General features: G+C 41.2%; 2 protein-coding genes across 2 annotated transcripts in view; both read right to left on the reverse strand.

The window, feature by feature from the left end:
- NPM3 (nucleophosmin/nucleoplasmin 3) overlaps positions 1 to 4,429 on the reverse strand; it is a 9,607-nt gene extending 5,178 nt beyond the window's left edge. Inside the window, exons 1-2 of the mRNA XM_010564845.1 lie at positions 4,348 to 4,429; positions 1,783 to 1,822 (exon numbers count right to left, since the gene is read on the reverse strand). Of these exons, the coding sequence (XP_010563147.1) occupies positions 1,783 to 1,822; positions 4,348 to 4,428 (121 nt within the window). The 5' untranslated portion in view covers position 4,429. The remainder of the gene's footprint in view (positions 1 to 1,782; positions 1,823 to 4,347) is intronic.
- On the reverse strand, positions 2,239 to 27,943 carry MGEA5 (meningioma expressed antigen 5 (hyaluronidase)). Its single transcript, XM_010564844.1, has 16 exons — positions 27,437 to 27,943; positions 23,615 to 23,666; positions 23,183 to 23,280; positions 21,808 to 21,938; positions 20,941 to 21,112; positions 19,793 to 19,891; positions 19,331 to 19,615; positions 18,587 to 18,745; positions 16,721 to 17,331; positions 16,147 to 16,321; positions 12,434 to 12,519; positions 11,462 to 11,566; positions 9,751 to 9,836; positions 8,552 to 8,744; positions 5,317 to 5,476; positions 2,239 to 4,536 (listed from the first exon to the last, which is right to left on the reverse strand). The coding sequence occupies exons 1-16, from the start codon at positions 27,621 to 27,623 to the stop codon at positions 4,400 to 4,402; spliced, it is 2,736 nt and encodes a 911-aa protein (XP_010563146.1). The 5' UTR covers positions 27,624 to 27,943; the 3' UTR covers positions 2,239 to 4,399.
- Positions 27,944 to 27,997: the final 54 nt, after the last annotated feature.

The raw sequence follows: 27,997 nt of genomic DNA on the forward strand, positions 1-27,997 counted from the left end.
CGCGGCCCCCGGTGCCGCTCACCGAAGAGGACGCTGCCGGGGCAGCCGGGCCCGTGCGGCTCCATGAGGCGACAGCGCGGCGCTGGGAGCGGGGCGGGCCGAGCCGAGCCGAGCCGAGCCGCGCCGCCCCGCCCCGCTCCGCCCCCGGCTCCTGGCTGAGGGTGACCAAGCCAAAGGGCCCCGCAGCATCATCCCGCATCCTGCGGGGGGTGTCCTTTCGGCAAGGGCTCGCTCGATGGAGCAGCTGTGTGAGGAGGGGGAGTACCTGGTGAAATGCCATATTTATAGTTTTTTATTTCCTTGCAATAAAAAGGGAAGGGTTATTACCCCAGCGGGATGCTAATGACTTTTCCTGGTAACTGAAGGAATCAGAAGATCCTTCTAGGGGGGTAGGCAGGAGGGGGAACAGTGGAAGGGGAGATGATTTTCATTGTGAGGATGGGGAACAGCCCAAAAGCCACACAGGAGATGAAAGACACCACCACACCCTTTAACTGTAGGGTCTCTTGCCCATCCTGGGCCTTCAGCCAAAGCCAGTTCAGCAGGACAATGCATTTACTGACCACACTGCCAGCTGTGGAAATGCCACACCGACCAGAAAATGGCACTTACTGGTGGTTATCCACCTCTGGCCCTTCTCACGGGCACCATCCTGGCTCCACAGCACCAACAGAGCTAGGAGAGGCAGAAGACCAAGGGCATGAAGAGGGGTATCAGAGAGGACCGAGGTGGGGGCACAAACAGGAGGGACCTGCTCACCTCTATCCCTTTAAGCGTGGGCAAAGGCAGTGTGATCTGACACTGGGGACTGCGGCCCAGGAGCCTTTGAGCACAGAAGGCAAGATCCCACTTCAAAAATCTATTGCGGGGAGCAGAGGGCCTGACTGGCCTTTCAAAGCAGAAAGGGAAGCAGCCTGGTCCATGCTGCAGGGACGGAGCGGGGCGCAGCTGAATTAAACCCCACTAACGATGAGCTCACACTGCGTTCTCAGTTGGAAGCTGGCTTTGCTCCCACCACAGAAGAGACCTCCACCAGCCAGCCATGTGCTCTGCTTCAGCTGGAGTCAGTTCAAGAAAAACACATCTGAAGAGGTTTGAAAAGCCAAACCTGGCCCCAGAAAAAGGCAAGTGCTCGGCTCAGCGATGGTTATACAAGCACACCCGCTTCCTTCTGCAGTAGCTGCTCTCTGCAGCCATCTGGCTGGCGGCGACATGTTACCTACGTGACCCGGAGAGCCCGTTCCTGCTTCACAGTCCCTTAAAGGAAAAGTTCCTGGCGCAACATCAGAGCCCCAACCTGCCTCCCAGGCTGAGATGGGTTTGGCATAGGCAAGTTATATTTGCCATTTCTGTCGTAACTTTGTGAAATAGGCTTCAAGAAAACAAAGACAACTATAGGAAACACATTATGATTTTGTGAAGAAAAACTACCTTTTTAATATAGCACGTTTACTGGGTTAGGGGAAAAGTTTTTAACTGCTAATTTCCCTGCTTAGTTTGCATGTTATCATGATCTCCACAATACACAGGCTAAAGCAAGTACCTTCCTGCTGAGAATGACAGCCAAGCAAAAGGAATGGGTCAGGGGTATGAAAAGCAGCTTTTTGCTAAGGTCAGTTTGCAAGAGTTCATCTACCTGCTGTAGAAGTGCGGCGCAAAAGCTATCTTGGGTGTTTAGCTTGGCAAGTTAAATTTTGTGGACATACAACTAAGGCCAGACTGTGGAGCTACAATGTCTGCCCCTTACGCACAACGTGACCCTCAAGTCACTTCATCTCTCACCTTGTTTCTGCTGGCAGGCTCTTCTGGGATTCAGCAACCTCTACACCCAGCAGCCGGCAAGGAAAAAAAAAAGAAAAAAAAAAAAAAAAAAAAGGAGCAAAAAAGAGCAAACGAGCACTGCTGCAACACAGCTCACAAGGGCTTTGCTAGACACTGGAGACGACCTTTGAAAGAACTGTTTTTCACAAAACAGATGAAATGCAACTGGTGCTACTCACAGAAGGGCCAAAAAGAAAGGTCATTGCCACCTCAAAAATCTTTGGGGCGAGTACTTCTGAAGGGTCACTGAATGCCTGCCTCTGAAAAGCATCAGCGCAGGTAAGTGTCCACCACCAAAACCAGAGACAAGCTTCTCTGCCAGGTGATCCTGAGGGCATCCAACACATACAGCATGATATAACATACACTGCTGAACCACTTCTGGTTCTGGAACCTCATACACAAAATACACATTTCTTATTTACATTCACTTCTCAATTTTTATTCTATTTCTCGCATGGTCTTCAAATACAGTTTTACAGGTCTTTTTTTTCTGCTACAGATACTGTTGATCTAAAAACAGATTAATGAAAGTGGCATTCCAACCTTAATGAAAATTCATAACCATGAAAGATATGTCAACATATCACTTTACAATCCTAGAATGATGGTATTGGCCTGACATTCCATAGGCTTATACAATTAACTTCTATAATAATAACAAAGTCATAGGAAGAGAAAATGTGGCAACTCCTTAAGAGCCAAGAAATAAGGCCACAAGCATCCTATGCTGTAATGTTATGCATCCAGATAAAATAAGTTGACTCTGGTATCCATGAAGAAACAAAACTCTCCCACCTGATAAACCAAGGTATCAGCTACTCAACATGCACTCAAAGCTGTATAAAAACTAGTGGCATTCAGCTCTGACTTACATGAAATCCCATAGCACAACCCCGTACCTCTCTCTAAAAATGAAATGAACTTGTTTCAACTTAAATATTCCACTACCGCATCAAAAAAAAATTGTTCACATTCTGCAAAGGAAAAAAAAAAAACAACCAAAAACCAAAAACCCTGCATGTGACTGCACCAGAAGGCCAAACACAGCATCTCCCTACAGGTCACAGACAACATTACTGCAGCCTTAATGCCATTCATTATAGGTTGCGTAATGTCTTCTATGCAGCTGGAGGCTTGTAAAAGGAACTGAATTTCCTTTGTGCACCACTGGAAAAAACCCCAGGAAAATTAAAAAGGAAGATAAAGACAGCTGATGGCAGCAGGTGAAAGAAGCAAGGTACTGCAAGGTGTATACCATTGGCCAGTTACGTATCTGGGACACTGGGACTTCTGTGAAATACCAATTTCATAAATGATGCAAAACTACCTCACTACCAGATCCCATACCATGCTGATTCCATCCCATAGCCAAGTATGTCAGTCCTGGGTAAAAACAAACTCTTGGAACATTTAAAAGCAGGTAACCATTTAAATAATGTGTAAAAATGTTCTTATTGTGGCATTTCTTATAGAAAAGTTACTTGATACAAATGTGCAGGACTTGAAGACCCTGATTTAATCAAACTAGTACGAACAGGCTTTGAAACATGGTGACTGTTCCAAGGACAAATCCCAGCTGTGGGCCAGCTCTCTCCCTCTCACCATCTTTCATCCAATCCCATGTGAACGTTACCAAAATTAACAGGTTCAGCAGACCACCCTGTGAATTGCTGTTTGAGGCCCAGGAGAATGATGATAACCCCAAGCAGTGACACACTGCTGTCTGAAGGAAGGATCATTTGGGATCTGCTCCCCTTACCCAAGATGGTCAGTTTCTAGCCCTGGATACGAGGCACAATAAGAAAGGTCAGTGCTGAGGACAGATTCGTTCTCCATTGTGGTTTTAGGTTATTCAAAAGTGCCATCTTGGACCTATACCATTTCACTTTTGAAAAGAAAAAGTTACAAAAACTGGTAAACAAAAAGTTAGTCAGCATACAGCTAAGTTTATATACACTGAAATTTACAAGTTTGTCATTAAGTGACTTCTGCCACAGACCACTGCACATTTGTCCCTAACAAAGCACAAAGCTTGAACCAATGGTCATTAGAAGTGACAATGGGTCATTGCTTTATCAACAAGCATAAAGATAGTAAAAAATAGAATGGTAGCTACTTATCTTTAAATTTGCTGATTGACACAAGCAATCCCTCCCATTTCTGCAACTTCCAGTTGCACATCCTGCTCTATGACAGAGAAAAAGCCTGCATCTTTCTAGATACTTCTGCCAGAGACCACTTTTCTGTTGACATGTGAATGCAGAGAACTGCCATGAACCACAGCACCAACTGAGAGGGATTCCTCTGAAAAGCTATAGCCCATGCAAGATTCCTTGGCACTTCACACAGGACCAGGAGAGGACAAGGTTTCTCTTTGTTAAAACAGTGTTTTCAGCAGCATTATCCTCTTCCAACAAACTACAGTCTGAATGTGTGATGGGTGATTTTCGCATAGCCCCGTCTACCAAGCTGGCTTATTGCTGGCTTTGCGCAGCTAGACCATATGAAGATCCCCACCACTACCTGCCCAGCTGTTAAGGGACTACAGTACTGGAACAGTTCGCTGTCAAGCACTTCACAGGCTTCTTCCAAGGATAACAACATCCTTTGGAAATCCTTCCATTTTAGCAATTTCAAAACAACCCAGCTTGCTGTAAAATTCCAGGATTCTCTTATCATCTGGTCTCACTTCACAAAAAGCCCCACGGGAGCCTGAAGAAGGAAGAAAGAAACAAAATACTGTAGGAGAAGAGTTACTGTAAAAAGCACAGACATCAAGTATTACTAGACTTCCCACCTATTTTAACATTCAAATGAAATGAAAACACTGATCCAATTCCATATGGAGCATAATGCCAAAAAGAGACCAGATTTATGGCAACATAGCTGACCATCCCCTAAAGGGACTGCACATTGCAGAAGTCTTCTCAGTCTGAACAAACCCTCTGCACACCTTTTATTTCACATAAAAGCATTCTGAAACTCTGATGTTGGCTCAGAAAATAGCACTAGAAGAGGGCACCAAATCACACAAAGGAACTGTGAACCTCAGGTGCACAGTAAGGCAGACAGCCAAGTACTTCCCCATATTGAAGGTTTTGGTAATTACCCACCAGTGCACAGTGCCACACATAAGAAAAAGCATCATTACCAATGCCAGCAGGGGAAATATAGACATTTGTGCTTTGTTCAAAATGTAAAAATGCATGCTCTTATTGTCAAATTGCTCCCTCAGTTCTTCCTATTTTCCAATTTGCAGGAAAATGGCTAAAGTGAAGAGCTACCTTTTACCAAAGACAGTGGCAGAAGTTAGCTATCCAAAAGCTTTTATAATAATTTACCTAAATCTAGAGTGCTGACTATGGCAGGAATCAAATGTCTCAGGCTGACATGCAAATATGGTATGTTAATATAACCATCCCAGGTTTGCCTTGCATCCTAGAACTAACACATAATTAGCAAGCAAGGAAATTTTGAGTGCAAGAGGCTTACCATTAGCCTTTAGAGAAGAAAGAAGGCAGGCCATCATACTTTTGGCCACGCTTGGATCTGTCACTTTTTTGTGGATATCAATCTTTATCAATGATGGGAAGTTGGCAAGGAACGATTCTGGCAATACTTCTTGCTCTTCATGGAAGCTTAGCATTATTTTCTGAAAAGAATATGGGAAATAGACATTCAATCATTATCCAGCTTTTCATTTTCATTCATCTTTACTAAGGGAGGCTGCTTCGCTCACAGACTATACCTCCAAATCAGCATGCTTTTCAACCACACCTCCGATGGTCACTTTGTTCCTTACCTGCTGAATTGCTCTCTGTATTCCAGATAAAAAAAGGCAGACTACAGAAGCTTCTCAGACTGTCAAAGGAGGAATGCAAGACTCCTTGCATGGCTTCTCAGTGACTGACACTTCAGGCAAGAAAAACCATAAGCCAACACATAACCGTTTGTGCACAGGTATTCCTTCTCTTTGCATTTTACACAGGCAGTTTTAGTTCCAAGTGTCCTAACCTTCCACATGTATTCTTTGGTTCACAGCAGCCTGGAAACATCTCTCATGTCCATGCAATTATCTTAGACTACCTGCCCCAAAGACAAATTCGCCTCTAACTTGAAATAAGCCTTATTGATGACTAAAGCATGTTGTTGATCACTAAAGACTATTGCAATCACCCAGGAAGGTCTTGGGAATGTGACATCAGACATTAACTTCATGCAACTCATGGGAATGGAACAATCAAGTGAGGTAACACAGAAGTAGACAAAGCCAAATCTGAAATATACTCAAGTCATTCCCCCTGCTGGTTACTGAATTTTAAAACCTTTAGGGAGCATTGCCTCATGTAAACAAGCCACCTAACTTCATTTCTTGTATAACTGAAAGTCACTACCATAACAACCCAAATGATGATTTTATCACACAAGGAACCATAACATTAGCAATCCCCACATTTTTTTTTCAGGTCAAGTTTAAATGCAATCCCCTCAAATGTATAAACTGCCATCTCCCAGCTCTTGCAGGAAGAGTGTCTGCTCAAAGTTACTACTTAAAACTTGTTGAGCTACTTCAGGTTCAGAACCATGCCTGCTCCCCTGGGCTTTTCTTTATCACAGCTGTAACAGGCACAATCCCACAGAAAGTGTTCAAAGCTAGCCATGCTGGCTTCAGGCACCAAGGCAAAGGTGATGCCTGTTTCTTCCAGCCACAGAAGCACTACAAGAGGGAAAGCAGGTTGTCAAGGAGTAGGGTACAGGTGGGGTTAAGAAGCAGTTAGAGAGATGATGCATTCATCTCCTGTGATCAATAATAACTAATCTCAGGAAAAGCAGATACCAGATAAACTTCCCTGACAGGAACCTAGACAAAACTGCAAGACAAGCTCACAACAGTATGACACAAGTCAGAGGACTGGATTTTTCTTTTATGAAACAAAAGATTTTATTTATCCCCTGATGTTTGGAGCTCAAGATATATTTAAGTAAAATAGAGAACCACTGAACTGTATTAGAAGTCAACAATTTGAATCAAATGATCTAAGAAGTACAGAAAGGGAGCTTTTTCAAGCCAAAGCGGAGACTGAGATTATCAAGAGGTAAGAGGTCTATAAAGGAAACCAAATCAATCCTATTCCGTGAGAAAACTTTTCCCTACATGATCTTCAATGACAATGGCTTCTAAGCAACTACGGAGTATTCTCTATGTTCCATTGTAGTGTCAAAAGACTAAATGGATAAAATCCCACAGCATCTACCTCAAGAGCAAAGTACAAAGAGCTCCTCTGTACTCATGGGAACATCCCTCAAGCCCATAGTCTCAAGAAACAGACTTTTTCTGAGATATTGTACAAGCAGCAGAAATCCTGGGGCAATGTACCAACAGCAAAAAAATGTTCTTAAACATCTCAATGGAAAAGCTAGTTTATCAGCACAAAACACCTGCTTTCTCTCTGAAGTTTGGCTTTAAGCTTCTGGAAATCAAGGCCCCTTGTCCCTTACTGTACCCACTACAGCTTTGCTGTGTTTAGTTCCTGGTATCTTTATATGCATTAGCTTTGCTTCAAAAATCTGAATTTACATATACAGTTGAAAGCACAGCACTGTGCAAATGTAGAAAAATCAAGTCATAAAGCCTATAGACTGCAGCATTAGCTCTGCTTCAATAGTGGTAGTGGAAGTTGTTTGTTTGTTTTCTAGAATGTACTTCACTTTTCCCCCCATCAAACATGCCTATAAGTAGTGGTCATTTTCACAACAGGGTGACAAACATTTCACTCCATTTCCAGGAAGCTTTTCTTTACTTGTGGGAAGGTCTGTGCTCTCAGAGCCATGACCTCCTTTAAGACTTTGTCTAAGTCCTACTCAAATAAAGCAAGGGCACGCTGCCATATATGTCATTTTTGCACTGCTCTTACCAGCCAGGGATTCCCTTAGGAGGCCCACTAGTATGACACTAGCTTTTGTATTCAGACAACTTGTTGGAGAATACTTTCTGGAAAGTATTCTTTTCCTCTTGAGAGGAAAAGAAAAAGGCTAAGAAGTGGTGTTTCTGGGCCTGCCTCTGTTACAACTTTGCACACACCTCCTTCCACTTGCAGATGTGGATCAGCACCTCTTAATATTAAATGCATTTCTTTCCTTGACAGGAGTACATCAGCTAGAACTTTTCACTATTTCTAACAATTCAGTGACATTGTTTTTCTAATTTCTTCCAAAACCAATGCAAGATAATGATTTTTCAGCACTTGCTAAAGGGCAGATGTTGTTTTGCATCATTTACAGCTGTCACACTCCACAAATAGCTCAGATTTTTAACATCAAACCCAAGTGCTCTTTAATTTGTCTTCCATACTTAAACTGATGTGACTATTGGGGTTAGCCTTACCTGCAGCATGGGGAAACTAATATCTCATTTTGCAGGAGAACAGAGCAGAAGCAATCTTTTATTTTCATAATGTAATTTTCTCTGTATTAAGGTGGCTTACATTTAACTCCATTGATTACTACTAAAGTACACCTCATGGGTGTATTACAACACACAGCTGTATCTGACTGACAGTGAATAATATTACTGTCACCTTCTAAGATGTCAGATATTGTGCTCAAAGACTTCAGAAAAGTACAAAAACTGAATTACACAGAAGCTCAAAATGCAAAAGAAAAACAAAGACCTGCTTTGGAAAGAAAGAGTTCAGAATACAGTTCTGACCTCACAGGTTATACCAACCTCTGCCTCAGACAGCTCCTTGTCACTATTTGGTTTAGTATATTTTTCTTGCATGAAAGGGATCCAAGACATTTTGCATTTTTTAATGAAAGGAGTCACATCAACCGTTCCCAAAGCATAGCCACATATGCCATCCTCATCTTCTAAGACGAAGCAGTAATCCAGGCTGAGGGTGAGTAGACCTCCTACTAACCTGCAGAAAGAAGTGTCCAAATTCAGTCAAAAGAAGGTCACTTTGAACAAGTATGCTCTTCAGGTATTCTGGAGGAGACTCTAGGGTCATCCAAAGAAGTGACAGAATCCTCCAATCACAGAATTAGTTCCTACAAAGCATTAACAGACTGATCAGCTGTCATAACTCAACTATGAGCAAAATCTGCATGTCAGGATCCCATAATTTAATTCTATACACACTGCTCTTCTGACACACTAGAGATACAAACTTCCTTCACCTTTTGCCCTCAGTTTCTCTGTGGCCATTACCTCCTTATTCTTCCATCTTCTATTCTGGGTATTTTTTGATACCAGTTACACATTCTTTCTTAACTACCTTCCTGTCACTCACAGAGCAACCTCTTTACAAAATTCTGTCTAAATTAAACACTCGAGATATAAAAAAAAAACCTCAGAGTAGCTCATTTTACAGCTCAGATTTAATGCCTTTTTTTTTTTTAAGTTATTCTCACTTGTCATTGCTTATTCTTTTTAGAAGTTGGTACAAGTAATTAATAACATGTATTTCAGAAAAAACTCAAGGCAGTCAGCTAGGAGATTGGTCCTCAAAAAAATTTCAATTATTTGAAGAACTATACTAGGTTGGAAAAAAATACCAGAGGGTAACTACAGACTATGAACACTGTCATGACATACTTTCACAAAAATCTGAAATAATAAGATACTATGATGCACAGGTTCCATAATACAGAGGTTTCAGCTAAGTCTTTTTTCTAACAGCTCACAACAGGTGACCAGAGCATAAACTGACACATAACTGTTAATGGTATCTTTAAGAAATGAAAACCCCAATTTCATGAGGCCTGCAGAGGGCAGATTTTTTTTTTTTTTTTTTTTTTTTTAAATCAAATGCTCTTTGTATTCTTCACGCACACACACACACTTTTAAAAACTCAAATTAAATGCATTGTCAGGACTTCATCCTTCAGAATCACCTCTGTAGGTCATTCGTTTCTAATACATACTTGTCTCCAATTAAATCTGGTAGACTATGGAAGGGTTGGTCAGCTCCATCAGCATACATTTCTCTGCAGATCTTATACACAGATGCCTAAGAGGAGAGAAGAAAAGATTTCAAGTCATCAGTCGCATTAAAAAGCTATCAACTTTGTTTTAGTGAGATTTCATTAACAGCTCCACTGTAAACTAGTACTGACAGACACTTAAGCTACACAGAACAAGAGTACCCATCTATGAGAAAGCATCTATCCCCCCACCACCCCCAAAGTAACTCTTCAAGTTGCCTGCCGAAAACATTGCAGTTAAGTTCAATAGCTGGGAAGGACAGGCTGGAGGTCAGCCTCCTGCACATTGTAAAGCACAAGATTAATCCTGAGGGTTAGCTGCCAAACTCTCACCGAAGATCAATACCCTTGCTACAAAGTCCCTTTTCAAAACCTCTACTGTTGACATGCAACAATTTAACCACTGCAAAGGACAGACACACTGACTTTCTGCATGTTAAAAGGCTTTCAGCTGAATCTCTTTAAAGAGTAAACTTGTATCAGTCACATTTTAAATAAGAAACTACACTTTTCAACAAAAAGGCTTTGTTTTTGACATGTCTCAGGCCTCCCTTCATAAAAAAGGAGTTCCTCCTCAGAAGAAATACTCTTTATGACTGCATGTTTAGCTGCATCACCAATTGTTCAGGTGGCTTAGAAATATCAGTTCCATTGCCTACAAAGGAACAAACCAGCTTAGGTACAGTCCTGCACTAAGGTATGGAAAAAGCTGCTTTACTGCTCATGAGAACAGCACAGGACAGAACTAGCCTAAAAGTAGCAGGTAAAGGACATGTCTTCATGTGCTAGCCCTGTCTGTCTGATTGGCTTCAAAGTCAGGAGTCATTTGAGCTGCTGCAAACTCAACCTAGATACTTATGTTTCAAAGGAAACATGTTTCATCTCAATGTAGCTACAAATGCAAAAGTTCAAGCTACATTAATCTTTACACTGTTTAAACTGCATCCATAGGGTTAACTAACTGTTGGTTGATATATCAGTTTCAAGTATTCTTGCTACGCTAATAGGAATGAAACTACACCACGGATCTGTTCAGTGGGGAAAAAAAAAAAAAAAAGGAAAAAAGCTCTAATCAATAATGATCAATATAAAATTCCTGGTTTTAAAGTATCAAACACTCCAAAGCAGATTTGACATTCTTTAAAAAACAGACCAAAAAATTTACAACTGTAAGTAAAATGATAAGAATGCCTGAAGTATCATCACATTTGCAGCTATGTTTTGAGATGCAGTATCAACGTTCTGCTTATATAGCTCTGAGAAGACTAGGAGTTACCACAATAATTACTGACTGAAGAGGTATACACACCCATCCCAAAGGTTAATCCATTGCATGTGTCCCCACTGCAAGAATTCCTCTACCAGCCACGAACAACTTCAACTTGCCTTTCAGAAATAGGGAAGGCACTCGCAGATTTAAAAAGGTGGTGGGGTGTGAGACTGAGAATCAAGATGCGGGTGTACATGTACTGTTGCACAGCATGTTGTTGAACCATAGGCAAGTCATTTAACCTCAGTTCTCCTGTGAGCTTATATTTGTGCCTTGTACAAGATATTGGCACATCTGTTTCATAGGGTATGAAGGGACTCAGCAGCAACAAAAGGAAACGCATTACTAACAACAACAGTGACAAGTGTCAAAAGCACTTACCTCATCTTTAGGAAAGTAGGGTCGTATGGTGTACACTTTGGAAGTGGGCGTTAATGGAGGTGGTTGAAAAAAGAGGTCATTTGCCCCATCAATAGGCAGCAAACGCTGTGAAAACAAAATACTTAATATGACTGTATGAACAACAAAACCCATTACTCTTGGGTGTGCACTGCAGACTCCCAAATTAACATGTGCTATTTGCAGGCACCCCAGAAGAAGGTGGGGTTGGTATGCTTTACAAATGCAAAGACCTTATTTGAATAGAAAATATCCAATTGGTGTTTTAAAATATGCAATTGAAACAGCACATTAAGAGTCTGTTAATCTTATCTGCTTTAAAATACTTTTTACCAATCATATCTACACTGTCTCTGTATAAGAACATAGAATGTCAGGAGGAAAGGTTTGGTCTGAAGAGGGTTAACTGGCCAGAGGAGACGCTTTATCCCAAAAGCAATGCGCTGATTCAATTTGCTGCGCGCAGAGCACCTGTGAGGGGGGAAAAGTATAGCGCCTGAAAAATCCATGAACAAATTTGAACATGGTATAAACAGTGATTTAAGAATATTTGCCAATTGAAATCTTCACAACAAAGCTCATTACAGCTTTATTTAGAGAGGAATCAAAATTTGGATGACCATCCCTTTTGCTCATGGAATTCCCATCGGCAGACAAGCATGCGCGCATTGTGCAATTGCGGGCGCAGATAAAAATGCTGTGCGACCTGCAAAGAAACAATGTGAAATGTACAACTAAAGCCGCTGCGCTTCGCATGCGCGTGGGACAGGCAGCATCTCCTTGAGAAATTACTGTAGAAAGGGGAGGAAAATTATTTTAAACCAAGCTGTAAGGCTAATGGGCTTTGGACCAGAAAGCCTTCGGCAGACCAATCCTTCCAGACCTCTGATGTGCAACAAAAGGTTTCTCATAAAACAAAGAAAATGTCATTCAGTTGTGAAGTCATATTGATACCTGGAACTCTCCTGCTAGACCACCTCTAAAGGCCCAGGGTTCTTGGTCTCCACTTAAGAACTGTGCTGAAGATTGACTACGACACCCTGTTGAGATCAGATCCAAGCGGAGAATGTTACGAGAAGGGGGATTTCCTGGGTCTCTAACATGTCCAAAAAGCTAACACACACTTGTGGAAAAAGCTCTCTAACTGAGCTAGAATCCAGGGCTTAGGGGGAGGCTGTAATAATGTAGGATTTATAAAGATTTTGTGCTTGCACACTAATTGCAGTATTCCAAATTTTGGATTACCTGTAACAGACTAGGCTAAGAACAGGTGAGGTGATTCAGTTAACACACCTCTTTCCAGAACAGAAGGCACAAGAATGGTGCCATCCACAATTATGTAAGCTTCCCAGATATTTTGTACGTTCTTTTTTTCTACATTTGTGGCAGACACATCCATCTCATCTATGAAAAGATGACATCTTGGAAGCTACGTGGCTCAATAGCTACTATCATAAATTTTAGATCAAACAAATGCCATTATCACAGCCCCTTGAAAAAAAAAAATGGACCTTTCTGAAGTCACATTTTAGTAATTATTGTTTCTAATCTTGTCAGAAAACTAGGACTGGCAATATATGCAGTTTGGAACAGTTCAGGCAGCCAGGACAGTTGTATGAAACAGTATTCTTGCAAAAGACTATGCAGATTTACATAATCCAGGCTGTACCTTCACAACGCTGCTGGCACGTTAAAAAGCTAAGCAGTATTAACAGGAATTAACTCACAATTTAACTAGTACACCCTGTAGGCCACAGATAATACTAGCTTTGCTTTTTAGCATCTTGATTTTTTTTCCTCCTCAAGCATATCAGATGCACCAGGGTCCCTACTGATCAACCAGCCACAGCAGGCCCATTGAAGTGCTCAGCTTTAGTTTACACTTGCTTTAGAAAAGAAGCTGTTTGACTTTTAATACTGTTCCGCCAGCAAGGTGCCACAGCCTTCACCAGCTAACATAAATGACAAGTCTGGAGAAAACAAACAAACAAAAAAAAGCATGGTATCTGGAGTGGAGATTTCAATTACCTGCCTAGTTTTCTGACAAGATGAGCAGCGCAAATACTCTCTTCCTTTTGTAGACAGCAGTCTACCTCCTGTTCAAGTAACAGTCTCAGATCAGTACAGACAAGTATGTTGTGCTAGTCAGAGAGTCCCAAAGTGTGCCAAGTTTGACATTTTTGAGAGTTTAGGAATATATGTTAAATGCAAACTACCCTAAGTATGGTAAATTTCAGAAACGATCCAAGCATCAGAATTTGAATTTGGTTTACTCCCACGTTTTTGAATTCTCACATAAAAAGATACCCTTCATAAGGAGATTTAGTCAATAACTTGGAAGACAGTATCTGTCTGTCCTTTGAGACTACAACTTAACTAGCACTTCCAATTATTACAGTAAAGAGCTGCGTGAATGAAGAGCTGTATAAATGAAAAACATAGTTAATGCCTTAGTCGCTGCGCAAATGTGACTTCAGTTCATGCCTATTGCACTTCTAATCTATCTGAGCTGCCTCACAGACAAAACCTTTCCATTTTAATTAATTAATGACGACGCGCTGTGAACATCTGGCGCTGTCCATCCAATAGCAGTAGAAACTTGTGCTGAGGATTCTCCCATCTGTACACAATGGGGAAGAAGACAATAGAAGTCATTAGTAATCCATAGTACTGTACAGCCACACTAATTTAAGGGACTGAATGCTAGCTGGACTTGGGAGGAGAGGTGAAGAAAGTGAACATTCAGTGGACCATTGAGCACACCATTGTGAAAACTAATTTGTTTGGATTTGTAATGTATTTAGTTTTATATAATGATGTATTTTGTCAAAGACCTTTGCATTATATGTATTTACACTAGCGATAAAATGCAAGCTGAAGACAATACCATCCCCTCTCATAGAAGCACTGTTAGCATAAGAGTATTAAACTGTGCATGTCAAAAACTCTTATTTTTTCAGCTATCTAACACCAGTTTGAGTACTGGAGTAGAACAGTGCCAAAGTTAACAGACCTAGTATTTACAAAGTTGGCTTCTAACATGAACTATTGCAAATATTTGATGCATTTAAAGACTTGAACCTAACTGTACAGGGACATTGAAAACTGAAGACAATTTCAGCTGAAATCAGTAGGCAGTCTGATAATTCTGAAATTCAGTCTTAAGTTGGGCCCTCAATGTTTAGAGATTACAAGAATCACTGTTCTCTTTATACAGCTTTGGCCTGGAGTTTTAAACAGATTATCAAAAAGAGAGCTTTCTTTCTAGCTAAAGGTCAACATACAGCAAGAATAGTAAAGTTGGGGGAGTTGTGTTACACTGGTCTTAAAAATGCACAAACTAAAGCTTTTAAACAGCATTAGGCAGAGATGTTAACATACTACAATGCTGCCAGGTTTTCCTCCCAAGCTAGTTTTCTTCTCTGTGCTTTGCAGAAGGCAGTCTTAAAAGCTCTTCTTTATCAACCATACGTATAGGGATCAGATATTTAAAAAGCACAAAACACAGGAAGCTGCAGAGCGTGGACTGACTTGATGACTTAACAGGTCTTCTCTGTCCCTGCTTAAACCTGCCAGTGTTTAACAGTATCATTTAAAGACAATCCAAACACTAGGACTAGACCAAGGTTGTGTAATGGTTAACCACTGTGAGGTTTGTGACAGCTACAAGAAGTGTGACGTGAGATCATCAGCTTTGCTGCCTGCTGTGTATGTCAAGCAAGTCCACAGCATATTCCTTACAGTTGGATTGAAACCTGAAAGTGAAATGAGGTCACTAGAATTACCCAGGCCATGCTGGTGCTATCTGCCAACTTAGGATCCCCCAAAAATCTTTCAGGAAGGAAAAAAAAACAAACCACAACAAAAAACCCCACCAAAACAAAAAAGACACACATTTAAAAAAAAAAAAGGAAAAGAAAGAGGGGGCAAAAAAAGAAAGAAAGAGGGGGCAAAAAAAGAAAGAAAGAGGGGGCAAAAAAAGAAAGAAAGAGAAAAAACTGTTTCAGGATCAGTTTAAGTCTCAGACTAAATCTGTCTAGAGAGCTCCACAATTTCCACCCATTATCAAAAAATAAAATTAACAACAAAAAAAAATCAGCAATTTGGAAAGTGTTTAAAGGGAATTATTTTGCACCAGAATAGCCTTATGCTAAAGCTCGCATGCGCACAGGGCTGGGAGGATCGGCTTCCTCTTGGCCAGGCCCACTGAAAGGTCGCTTCTGCAATTGTTCTGTTGAAGACAGCAATAATGTTATCAAGACAGAGCAAGCAGCAGATGGCTGATGTGGTCACATTTCGTAGTGTCATTTCCAATCATACACCAAGGTATCCAAGAGTTACATGGTATAGTCCAGTGTGCATTCAGTCAAGAGTAAGTTAAAGTCAACACTTACGTGTCAGATGAGATTCAAGTTTCATTAGCCCAAGAAGAAAATCAAGGTCTCCGATCTTAAGCATCCAGCAGACTTCACTTATAATACCAAAGCAAATTCACAGCAAGCATTGCTTCAAGTAGCGAGACAGGAAAACCTTTAAAACAGGGTCAAACCAGACCCTATGTCCGAGAAAACGCACTTGCCTAATATTTTGTTTTCCCCGTGGGCTAATTAAAAACAAAAAATAAAAATTACACTATCTGCGATTATAATGGCTCCCAATGCACCTACCTAACCACTGCACAAAAGATTTCACCATTGACATAATACTCTTGATATCCCAGACGTAGGAGTACATGTCATAAAGGATTGTCCTGTTGGCACAATTGGAGAGGCGAGTGAACATCCCCATCACCAAGCTGCACATCTCTTCAAACTTGGCTGCTCGGTTACGCCATTCTTCTATCTATGAACAGAGGCAAAAGATCCACAAGATCAAGCACAGCCTTCTAGGGAGAAGAGGTACTCCAAATATGGAGGAAGACTATACAATTCATTACTTCATTTTACCAGTGTGGAGTACCACACCACGTGATTCACAGATATTCTCTATGGCTGTTAGAAGTGAGGCCAGTACAGGGATAACTGGTCAAATGCAGACACCAGACTGCCTTCATAGCTAAATGGCATTACAGGGCTTAGAAGAGTAGATTCCACTGGAGGAATAAAAATTACTGTGACCTGTGGTTAGTTACACCCTACCCTTCAGGTCCTAGGAAGTAGAACGCCAGTCTCTATTACAGACAACAGACAACATTGCTCAGGACTTTGATTTAAAAAGGAGAGAAACAAGATTCACACTCACTTTTTCAGCATCCTTTCCTTTGCAATTAACACTGACAACACTGCTATTTGCTCTGAGCCACTGGAATTCTCTCAGCATCTGTGCACCTTTGGGCCCATGTTCATATGGAAGGTAAAACAAGTCAGCAAGAAGCTGCAAGTCCTCTAAAGTCACTGGTTCTACTGTGTAGAGAGGCTTTTCATTTGGCCCAGGCACAAACTGTTCTTTGTTAATTTGCTCATCAGTCTGCATAGGGGCAATGTCACTACCAGAGTCTTCCTGCATAGACATCTCTGGGGACTTTGATTCAGCTATGCTCTCCTTATCGGTATCCATTGGCTTCAACTCCTCTGCCATCTTGGCTTCAGCAATATCTGTCAGTATCTGATTAGCATTCTTGTCTGCATCATCTTGTTTTTCCACCACCATGTCCATTGGTTCCTCATCAGATTGCTTCTTCTCTTCCTCCTTTACCAAGGCCGGTGACTCGCTGCTCAGCGCTGCCCCCTGACTCATGATGGGTTCTTGGTAAACTGTGGTAACCACAGTTGCTGCATTTAAAGAGGATGGTGCCACCAGAGGCCCTACATCCCCCACAGTAGTTTTAGCACCACTGTGGGCCACTTGCCTACCTGAGAATAAGAAGAAACAAGTTTAGAATTTTCAGTATCTGCCAACTAACATTCAAATCGGCAACTTCTGCAAATCATGGATGATTCTGTTGCTATGGCATCTGATCAGCTCAGCTTCCTTTTGGTACTCTGCCTGCCCACTTCTGTCATCGTAATTCTAACTACTGACTTTGGTTTTTTGCAAGCTTCCCCTCCACGTAACTGGTAAGCAAAGACAGGATGAGGAAAAAGTTAGGAAAATTAGTTAAAATTTATGTGCTACCAGCAGCATTTCTGACTTATGCCATCAGAATAAAAAGCTCTCACAGTTAACTTTTTCCCCTCTGCATCAACTGACTTGTTAAAGTTTTATTTGGATATAGAGCACACTTCAAAATAAAAGAACTAATGCTTAAATATTTCAAGTGCAAAAATGTCTTTAACCTAAGGAAAACAAGGGACATTCAAAAACTAACTGGACATGGTCTTGGGCAACCTGGTTAGACTAGGAGATCTTAAGAGGTTCCTTCCAACCTAAACTATTCTGTGAAAATGGAGGAAGATGACGTCTTAATTACTACTCCTCACCCAATATTTTTGCTGCAGTTGAGTTTTAGAAAGATCCGAAACCCTACAGCAGTTCAGAAGGATAACTGCACCAGAGCAGAGCTGGGAGGAGAAGAGGTTCTTCCATTCCACCACCAGTTACCAGAGAAGGGCACACTGACCACCTGAAACCCACATTTGAGAAAAACAGATTTCACCTCAGATCCCAAGCTCCCATTGCTACAAGGAAGGTGTACAATGCTGGGCGGAACCTAGCTGATTTCTGTAGACAGAAACTCAGAAAAACAAACCCATCTTAAAACAACTGGAAGAATATGGACTCCTCTGGGTCAGAACTGATGCTTACAATAATCTAACACCCACTTCAAGAAAAAGCCTATTCTTCCTCTCTTGTCAGGTCCCATGGAAGTCTAGTAACAACCGGGACCAGCAAGATCCAGACTCTTTCCTGCCTTGTATCAGAAGTACCAAAGGATCGTACACAAAGGTTGCTTCTGCTGATCAGTCAGGGCACTACAGGCACACTGCAGAATGTCAGGCATTCTTCTTTCTTTATTAAGGTTTCCCCAGTTAGGAAGGCAGAAAATACTTCCAACTAGAAAGTATACAAATTGCCAGGATCTGTAAAATAGTTTTAGTCTAAATGCAAGTACTGAAAATTTAACCCCATTTTTCCACCAATCCCAGAAGGATACCAAATTAGACTCACTGCTGTATTGTTGAGGTACCCCAAATTCCTGCAACCATTCCGTTAAGGCCAACTTCAGGGCCATTTGTGGGCTGTAGAGAACATCCGTTTCAATATCTTCATCGCTCCCTTCATTTTCCAATTTAATCTGGATAGAAACTGTACTGTCTTCAGTATCAGCTACAGAGACAAGTTTTTTAAAAGTTACCATGCAAGTTTCATTTAAAATAAATTTAAAAAAAAAAAAAGTCACATTAGACAAGGCATTCGAGAACTCTCTAACAGCCTTACTTCACAAAGAAGAACAAACCACTACATCCTAATTAGACAAAATGTAAAACTATGGTCACCATCAATGTCAACACAGAAACAGTATGCAAAACCTAGACATTCTGGCATTCAGTTTCTCTTTTGATCTGAACTGCTTCTATTCCAATGAAATCAAATCCATGGGATGCTTATGTCAAATTTGGGCATTAAAATTGCTTGCTGAGAGTGCTTTTTATACAACCAGATACCTCTTGAGACTAAGAAATTCTCTGGTAGCATGTGCTACAGATACTTCCCAGGAAGTCAGTAAAACAATCTAGATGCTCATCATCTTTCAGGTAACTGCCATTTACTTACAGGACAGAAAATGCTAGGTGATCTTAAAAAGAAAAAGTTGGTGAAGAAAGGCTAGAATCATTACAAAAAAATAAAATCAGTATGACTTATATGGTTAAGCACAGATCCCAGCAAACAGTTAGGCATAGGCATACTTACTCATCACCACATCTTTTCTCACTCCATTCATGTTAGACTTGTACCAGGTAGCAAGCGTGTGAATAGCAACATAATTGGCTTCAAATTCACAGTTTGGATTGGTCAGAACTCCCTTTAGTCGAGGGATGAGCTCAGTTGACCGACCTTTGTAAGGCCCAAGAAAAAGCCTCTTTTGATCATAATCATTAGCATGAATGTTATCCCAGATAACTGGTGCTCTCCTGATGATCTTAGAAACTTCTTCAATGGACTCTACTGGAATGTCTTTGGATACAACTTTTGGACCTAAGAGGAAAACGGGATAATCACAGCGCTTTGCATATACTTGAAGACTGAACCCCCAAGTAGCTGGACAGTTTATTTTACTAAATACTTCTGAGAAATCATTTTTAACACCAACAGTGAATTAACAAAAAAAAAAAAGAACAAAACCTCAAAACAACCAAACCAAACAATTTTTACCTGTCCATAACACCTCGATGCCAGGGAGCAGCTTTTCTCCTACAGTCCGTAAATACGGCGACTGGGCAACATTTGGATAACAGAAAGTTCCACAGTACTCTGCACAGGAAAAGAGAATGTCACTGCTAGTAGAAGGATGCACCCATGTGACAACACACCCAACTGTCCCATGAACACATTGAGAGAATAATACCATTTGAGAAGAGAATTATCTATAAAATTAACCAAGAAAGGCCCAAAAGTCTAAAGTATAAATAAAAAAAGGACACTATGAATGATACTTAGCATAAAGATCAGAAAGGAAAGGTAGACAGTTTATTTAAAATTGCTCAAATGACAAGATTAGGAAAAAACTAACAAAGTCCATAAATAGAAGGGCAGGTTATAGCAGACAATATGCGAGAGAACTAGAAACCTTAAGACTGATTATAAAGTGCAAATACCTAAAAATATTAACATCAGCACATATGTCTCTCAAGTTAAAGAGGAGGTCCGCAACAGAACCAAACTACTACAGTGTAAGGGGATAAACAAATTAACAATGATGATAACATTGCTACCGAACTGAATTTTCCTTGCAACAATCCACACCTCTGAACATCATGATCCTCTCTCCCTTACAATATTGTTACAGGTATTAGAGGAAGCTTGCAATTTAAAAAAGCAATGATTGGACCCAAGTGCAAGCCACCTTATTTTTTAGTAAGCAAGTAAAGCAACTCACTGACTACTGAAAGCAGGTAATCTTATTAAAAACAGGTACCAATGACAGAAGCGAGCCCAGACTGTGCTGTACCTCTACTTTAAGAAAATTCTAAGAAACTAACAGCTAGCTAGATCAAGAAGCAAAAAGATTTTGGTACAAGTCAAATAGAAGTCTTCCTTTAACCTAATTTTCAGTTCAAACTTCTTGAACCATTCTATCAAGCTGCCTTCTTTGCTTGGCATTAAGCCTTTCAGAGATGTGCAGATTTGGCAAAAACTCTGCATATACTTGAGTTACTTGAACCTTTCTTGGTAAGTCAATTTCTTCAAACAACCCCAAAATACTCCTTAAAGCAGTGATTAAATATTAAACCAGCTTTTCAATCAGTAAGATAACAGCCCCCCTCCTTTGATGCTGAACTAAATGATTCATCTCATTTTACCTGTAGGACAGAAAAGGAATGTGTCTGGTTCTCCTAGATATTGATAAATTTCATTTGTGATCGAGACTTGAGCATGTGCAAAGGAACTGAAAACTTCTTTGTCTGCTGCACACATGTTGTGATCAATATCATCAAACAGCAATGCAAAAGATCTGCAGCCAAACTGAGAAACCTAATACAAGAGACAGGAGCAAAGGGTTTAATTTTTTAAATTAATTTTTTTTTAATCAAACCATAGAATTTTTAAATCTAATCTAGCTTAAAGGAAAAGCTACAAGAATGTGGGAGAGAAGGTACAGGAGGCAAGACAGACTTGAGTATCTATTCACAATGAATGCCTATCTCTGACCCACTGCTCTGATTCTCTCAAAGATTAGACCTCTGAAGACCTGTAATCTGTTCCAGGTTTAATAATCCAAAGCTGATCTCACTGCACAGACAGCTGAAAAAAAGCTAACTCTGTAATAGCTTTTGGACAAAGGAGAGGAGTCAATCTGGAGAACAACGAAGATGTGTATGTCAGGTCTGCCTCTGAAGGTGTTTATTGTGGATAAGAGTTCTTGCTTTAGAAATGCATCTTTGCATCTTGGCTTCAAGACCCTAAAATAGTCTGAAGACAAGCTCCCAAGAACAGCCTTCAGAATCCAATACAAGATGAGACTTTTTTTTTTAAAAAAATCTGTATGATCACTGGCTACTTCTGCAATGCAACCTGAACACATCCATTGGAATTGTTCAGAGGTGTCCAAACTAATGCTAGTGCTGAAAACATTAAAGAGGCTAGTGAAAAGCTGCAAGAGTGAGGAGGGTACTGAAGTTTCCAAATTAAGTAGCACTGCAGCTGTGGTAAATTTGTGTCACGCTTACCTGGTCCAGCTTGCGTTTCAATGTGGATACCTCTTTAGGATTGGAGAAAGTGATGTCAAGTCCAGGAGAGATTGCATAGATGAACTCTATTTCATGTTCTCGTGCAGCTGATATTAGAGTCATTAGCTGCTCTGGAAATCAAATTGAAATATTCCAGAAGAATTCAACAATTAAAAAACAAACAAAAAAAACCCTCAGACATCATTGTAAGTAAATTATGAAGTGCAGATGCCTCTGCTGCCATAATAATAAAAAAAATAATAATTTGCTGGAATTTCTTAAAACTAACACAGCAAAGAGCATCAAATTATTTGGAGGAGTTCTCAGAAATTATGCCAAAAGGAATACAACAACTGTCCTTGTATTGTTATTTTCTATGTTAAAACTTTTAAAGGTTTTAAAAATTCTCTTCATCTCAACGTTGTGAGACAAATGTGGATGTAGTCTGTTTTTACAGAATGCACACCAACAGTTCTAGAATTATTACTCACTTTTTCCACTTTTGTCACACATATTAAGAGACAATTCAATGTAGTAATATGCTGCATGACACTGATTCACATACTATTCATATGACTGAAGCTAGAGGCACATGAAAAAGGGCTTTTTTTAACATCACTGTGCAGAAGCAGTTGCTTTAAGATATGAACTTCAAATTTAATCTTCCGCACAATGAATAAAGATAATTATTTTTAGAATATTTAACAATCTTTGTTCTTATTGGCAATTATCTTGCAGTATCCTTTAGATTATATTTCTGCAGTGATTCAAAGTGGCCTCCAAGAAGGATTATTTAATTTCAAGCCAGTATCATTTTTCCCCCTCACCCAAGAAAAATGATAATCCCCACAGGCTAGTAAAACGCTGTAGATCCCATAAATACCAGAGGTGAATAAAAAGCCTCACACCAGCTTAAACAGGTCTTTCACGTTCCAACTAAATACTCAGAGGCTGCTTTTCCGACTGGTACCCTCTTCATTGAGGCAAGCACTTAATGAATCACATAAAAGGGCATGCTATTTGCTCATCAATCTTTTTTCTTTTCTGAAGCAAATAATTTCCACTTCAAAATATAGCCCAGATGTTCAAGAGCCAGAGGAATAATTCTGAGCAACCTTTCCCTGGAAAAAAGTAAATCTCGTAACACTAAGCCTTAAAAGCAGTTTTAGAAATCATCTGTAGAGTTATAGTTAAAAGAAGTAAATCCGTGCTTGTACCAAAGCTCCACTAAATACATCTGCGGGGTATTAAGAGCAGGTCTCCGCTCACCATTGGAAATGGCTACTGTGACTAAACACACACAAGCCTATGTAGCAATGTTCAATTCATTCAAGTGCCTATTTATAGAAAACAGAGGGAAAATAAAGGCAATTACCCGCTTCCTCCACAGAGTACATTTCTCGCCAGAACATCCTGTGCTTGTAGTCATCCTTTGGAGCATACAGGTATGTATTTAGTCCCCACTTCTGAAGTCTATAAACAAGAAAAAAGCCTTCATTCAGAGAATAGTCTACAAATTCAGGAATTCTATGTTTTACTTGATCTGATACTAATTCTTGTACTTAATCTAAATTTTTTTTTGCATAGAACATTGTGTTATACTATTAAGTCACAATAACCTTATGCACAACTGATATAGGATAAATTTGGTTTACGCAAGATGGAAAGGTGAATATGAGCCCCCAGGAATATCGATATTAGGCAAAAAGCTCCTCTAGGTTAGAACAATAATTCTTAGCAGGCTTAAGTGGAAGATTATGATTATATTGCAATGGAATGTGCTGCAGTAAGAGGAAGTATGACTTGCCTTCTAAAAAGTTCTTTCCTCTGCTCCATAACCCAAGGTCTTCCATAGAATCCTATGGGAAACAAGATTAAAATTATCCAGTTAGATGTTAGATTATGCCCACTCCATGAAACATTATATTACAACCCACCATTTTCTTCCTCTTCTGCTACATTCATCAAAAAGCTTCCCAAAGCAACAGCAACAGAAAAATCCAGTTAGACAGCATTAGGAAAGTGTAATAACCCAAACTTATCTAAATTTAAAATGCAATTATAACTTAGATCATAAGAAATGAAATGAGTTCTTATCATTTTGGCCACAGAAGCAATTAATTTTCAGAATCCAAACTGTATCCTGAGCATATGCCCTTGACAAGTCAAGTCAGCATTACTGTAAGAGCAGACTGAACAGTCATAACCTAATTAAACTATCACTCCAGACACCCACAAAATAGATTTGATTGTAATGCGAACACTGAAGACACTTGAAAATATTTACCAGCTCAAAAATGCTTAACCGGTGGTACAGATTTAAATGCTAAATACACACACAAAGTATATAAATACACATCATCTACCTCAGTATGTAATTAAAAAAATGTGCAAGTGAGTCAACAAAATGCTTAGGATTTCATTCCTTTTATTCAGTTTAATAGGCTCCTTGTCAAAATTAACTTGCAAGCTGGTATCTTGCTTTACAATTCCCACATCTTTACAAGCTAAGACTATGTCTTTGAATAATCATATAAAAGCATCTACACAAGTGATTTTAGAATAGTGTATATTCAAGGTCATGGAATTCCATGGAAATTGTAACCGCTTCTGGTTTTAAATCTAATCCTTCCATTCTAGAAACATAATACCTTAAAAAGCACTCCCAATGCACTCTTAGTCAAGTAAATTCACTTAGACCTATGTGCAAACAGTTCAACCACAAGTGGGCACTTCAAAACAAAGCTTCAGCTTGGCAGTCTGTGCAAAGACCAGAGACTAAAATAACACTGAAATTTAATAAGCTCTTCTTTTCAAACAGCATGGCCAGTCAGTGATGAATGATGCTCCTAATACACAAAGCTCACACATCCCCACAGAACATGAGTTCAAAAGGTAGACAATATCTTCATTTCCAGAGCTATTCACCATTGTAAATCTTCAAATATTTGGTCTCACAGTGGTCAAAAACACCCTCCTATAACCTTTCAAAACTCAAAACTGATGCAGCTGAAGCATTTTCTATATGTTAGCATGTATTTCAGTTACCTGTTAAGGGAACAATGCACTTTTAAGAAGCTTAAAACAGGCTCAAGTTTTAAGAATTAATCTCTCAGGGTGATTGATCTTGGACTAACTGGCACCACGAAGTGGCAAAGCTGAGTAACTACTGCTCCTCACAAACTGCAAAGTGACAAACGGAGGACCGTTAAACAGAGGAACAAACAAGAGAGCAGTTGCAAGCTGTGAAAACCTCCCAGTTTATTTCACCCAGAACAAATTTCTCATTTTCACTAGCATTACCTAATTCTGACTGATGCTGCCCTCAGGAAGCTCAAGAACCCACAAAAGGAATAAATACCACCTATGTCTCATAACTTGTTCAGAAAACTTTTGCTTTACCTATGACACTACCTCTCAGACTTACTAGACTAAAGCAGAGCTGTGGCCTACTATTAAAGAAAAAAAAAGAAAATATAACAAAAACTAATTAAATAAGACTGAAGAGAACATGCTAATCTGAAGTGATACTTTTCCATCCATCACCACATTTCGTAGATTACTAATGGTGCCAGCTCATGACAATTCTTGGAGCCTTCTGTCCAACTAAAAATTGACCTGGTTTTGTATTGCTCCCTCAAGACTCTGTGTCAGGTTAATACAAAGTCAACAGATCATGCCAAATACCTCATCCCAGTTACCACGCTCTCCATCACTAAAAGCCAGGATATATCCTGAAGGCAGTGCACCAGAGCAGAGCTTTGCATCCAAGACTCTCTTAAATCATATTAGTCCCCCCAAAAATGGTGAATTCTCTATCAGTCATAAGCTCTTTACATTCTTAGAGTGCACACCCAGTATTTTACCAATTTCCCCCCTACTTTTCTACAAAAGACCCAGACTCTCCATCTCATTGCTTTAATCTCACCATACATTTAGTCTGTTAACTGCCACACTACATTTATCTTCACTTCTAAAGTTAATCCCTGTTTTTCTCTTACCCCTATAATTCCCTTGAGTCACTAAAGAGACAGATGTTTTCACCCACTACCTTTTACCTCATTCACCACAACAGTTTGTTTTTAAACACTCTCCTGTTCCTTTTTTTGTGTGTGTGCATATTAATGTTAGACTGGTAACTCCTAACTAGTGTTTAGACTGCTTCATTGGGCAGAGGCCATTTTCTTGCTTTATGCACAGTATAATCAAGAACACCTGCACCAAAATATATGCAGAGGAGATCAACCATGTAACTAAGATGACAAGAAAAACTATTATGGTATATGCAGTGGTTCTGATATAAACCTGGATGAACAGGTGATCCATGGTCAAGGTGTATCGGCAGGAACATGAGAAAACATGCTGTTACAATCTGTATTTCTGTTCACTAGTATCTGTCTCCAAAGCCTTCAATTTAGCATCTATTTTCACAGAATTAAGTCTATTAACAAAGTAAAGGCATCTCTCTCCACACTGACTGTATTTAAGCCCTAGTAAGTGCTAACAAAATAAAGGCATTAACTGGACCTAGTGCACTCCTCACAGTAACATTTGCATAAGCCAAATGGTCTTTTCTTTTTATGATATGAACAAAAGGCATTCTGCAAGCAACGCAGATACTGACTTTGATAAACTGCTGTTTCCCTCTCCATTCCATCTGTTAATCTTTTTTTTTTTCTCCTACTAGAGTTTCATTATAGGTACAGAAATAATAGCAGTCCACAGGAATTCAGAACAATTCCAAACCAACTATTATGTTGGGAATAAACCATTTTTCTTGCTGGCTTTCAACCACCTACCTTAACTGACCTGTCTGAAATGCAGATAAATTCTGTAGTTACTGAGAAATGCAAAGAGAGTCCCTTTATTCTGCAGCTTCTGCAACAGTTTAAACCTTTTAATGCTGCAACTATGCCAAAAGGCAGAAGAGGACTGTTCTACCACGCAATTAAAATGGTAAGCTACAACACTTTACAGAACAGGGAGCATTTAATATTAATTCCAGAACAGATGTCTATGGAATCACCTACTCCCTACCCAGGAAACTGAATCTGAGCCTCTGGCGCGCAGGAAAAAGCATGTACAGCTGGGATAATCGCACAGTAGCTCTTCCCTCTCTCTCTCCTACCTCCCCCTTTAGACACGTACTAGCAAGCGAGCCACAGCACAGCCTCAGCTTCCATTAGGAATCATCGGCCCGCTGGGGGTGCCAGGCCTGCCCTCAGCCCGCCGAACAGCTGCCATCAAAGGGCACTCCCTGCTAGCGAACAGCTTCCAGCACAAGCCCCAGGGGCAGCAGCCCCGCCCGGGAGCCGCGGCTCCTCCCCGCCCCCCAGCCCTCTCCAGCGGAGGGAGCTGCGGCCAAGAACCGCGCACCACCCTCCTCGCAGAGCGGGCTCCTCCGGGCGTCGCAAAGGGTCGGGGGAGGAGACGGGGAACAGCAGGGCCAGCTGGAACCAGTCGTCCCCCCCCCCCGGCCCCCCCCGGGTACCCACACCCCTCACGGCCCCCAAATACCCCCAGTCTCCCGGGGATACCATCGTGCCCCCCGCCACCCCGGAACACCGACCCGTCCCTCCACGCCCCCGGTCTGCCACGGACGTCGGACGCCCTCTCCGAGAGCTCTTACCTTCCACGACGCCGCAGAGGAAGCGGCGGGAGCCCAGCGCGGTCTCCGTCTCGGTGTCAGTTTCCTCGCCCCCCGGGACCGGCCCCGCGGCGGCACCCGGCGGCTCTAAGGGAGCGCCGGGCACTCCGGCCGGGTTGGGGCTGCCTTGGGGCTCCTCCAGCGCCGTCTGCCCCTCCTTCTGCACCATCCTGCCGCCCGCCGCCAGGACCCCCACTCGCTGGGCCGGGCCGAGCCGAGCCAACCCGAGTCCCTCCTTTCCCCTCTCCACAACCCCTTTGTCTCCGCCGCTCCGGGCCGCCGCTGCTTCCTGTTTACGGGGCCCTGCGCCTGCGCGGGGAACCGGCCCCAACCGGTCCGCACCGCTCTGCCCGCAGCCGCCCCACTCGGAGACGCGCACAGGGATCGCCGCGGAGGCCGGGGGAGCTTCTACCGACGCGTGAAGGAACGACGCGGGCCGCCGCGGCCTAACGGCCCGCCCTCTCGCCGCGCCGCCGGGACCGCGCCACTCGAGCGGGAACAACGGACTGAGGAGAGGGAGTTACCTCAGGGAGCAGGCGGGCG

This window comes from Haliaeetus leucocephalus, unplaced genomic scaffold (genome assembly GCF_000737465.1).
Source record: "Haliaeetus leucocephalus isolate CR32 unplaced genomic scaffold, Haliaeetus_leucocephalus-4.0 Scaffold184, whole genome shotgun sequence".
NCBI classification, from domain to species: Eukaryota; Metazoa; Chordata; class Aves; order Accipitriformes; family Accipitridae; genus Haliaeetus; species Haliaeetus leucocephalus.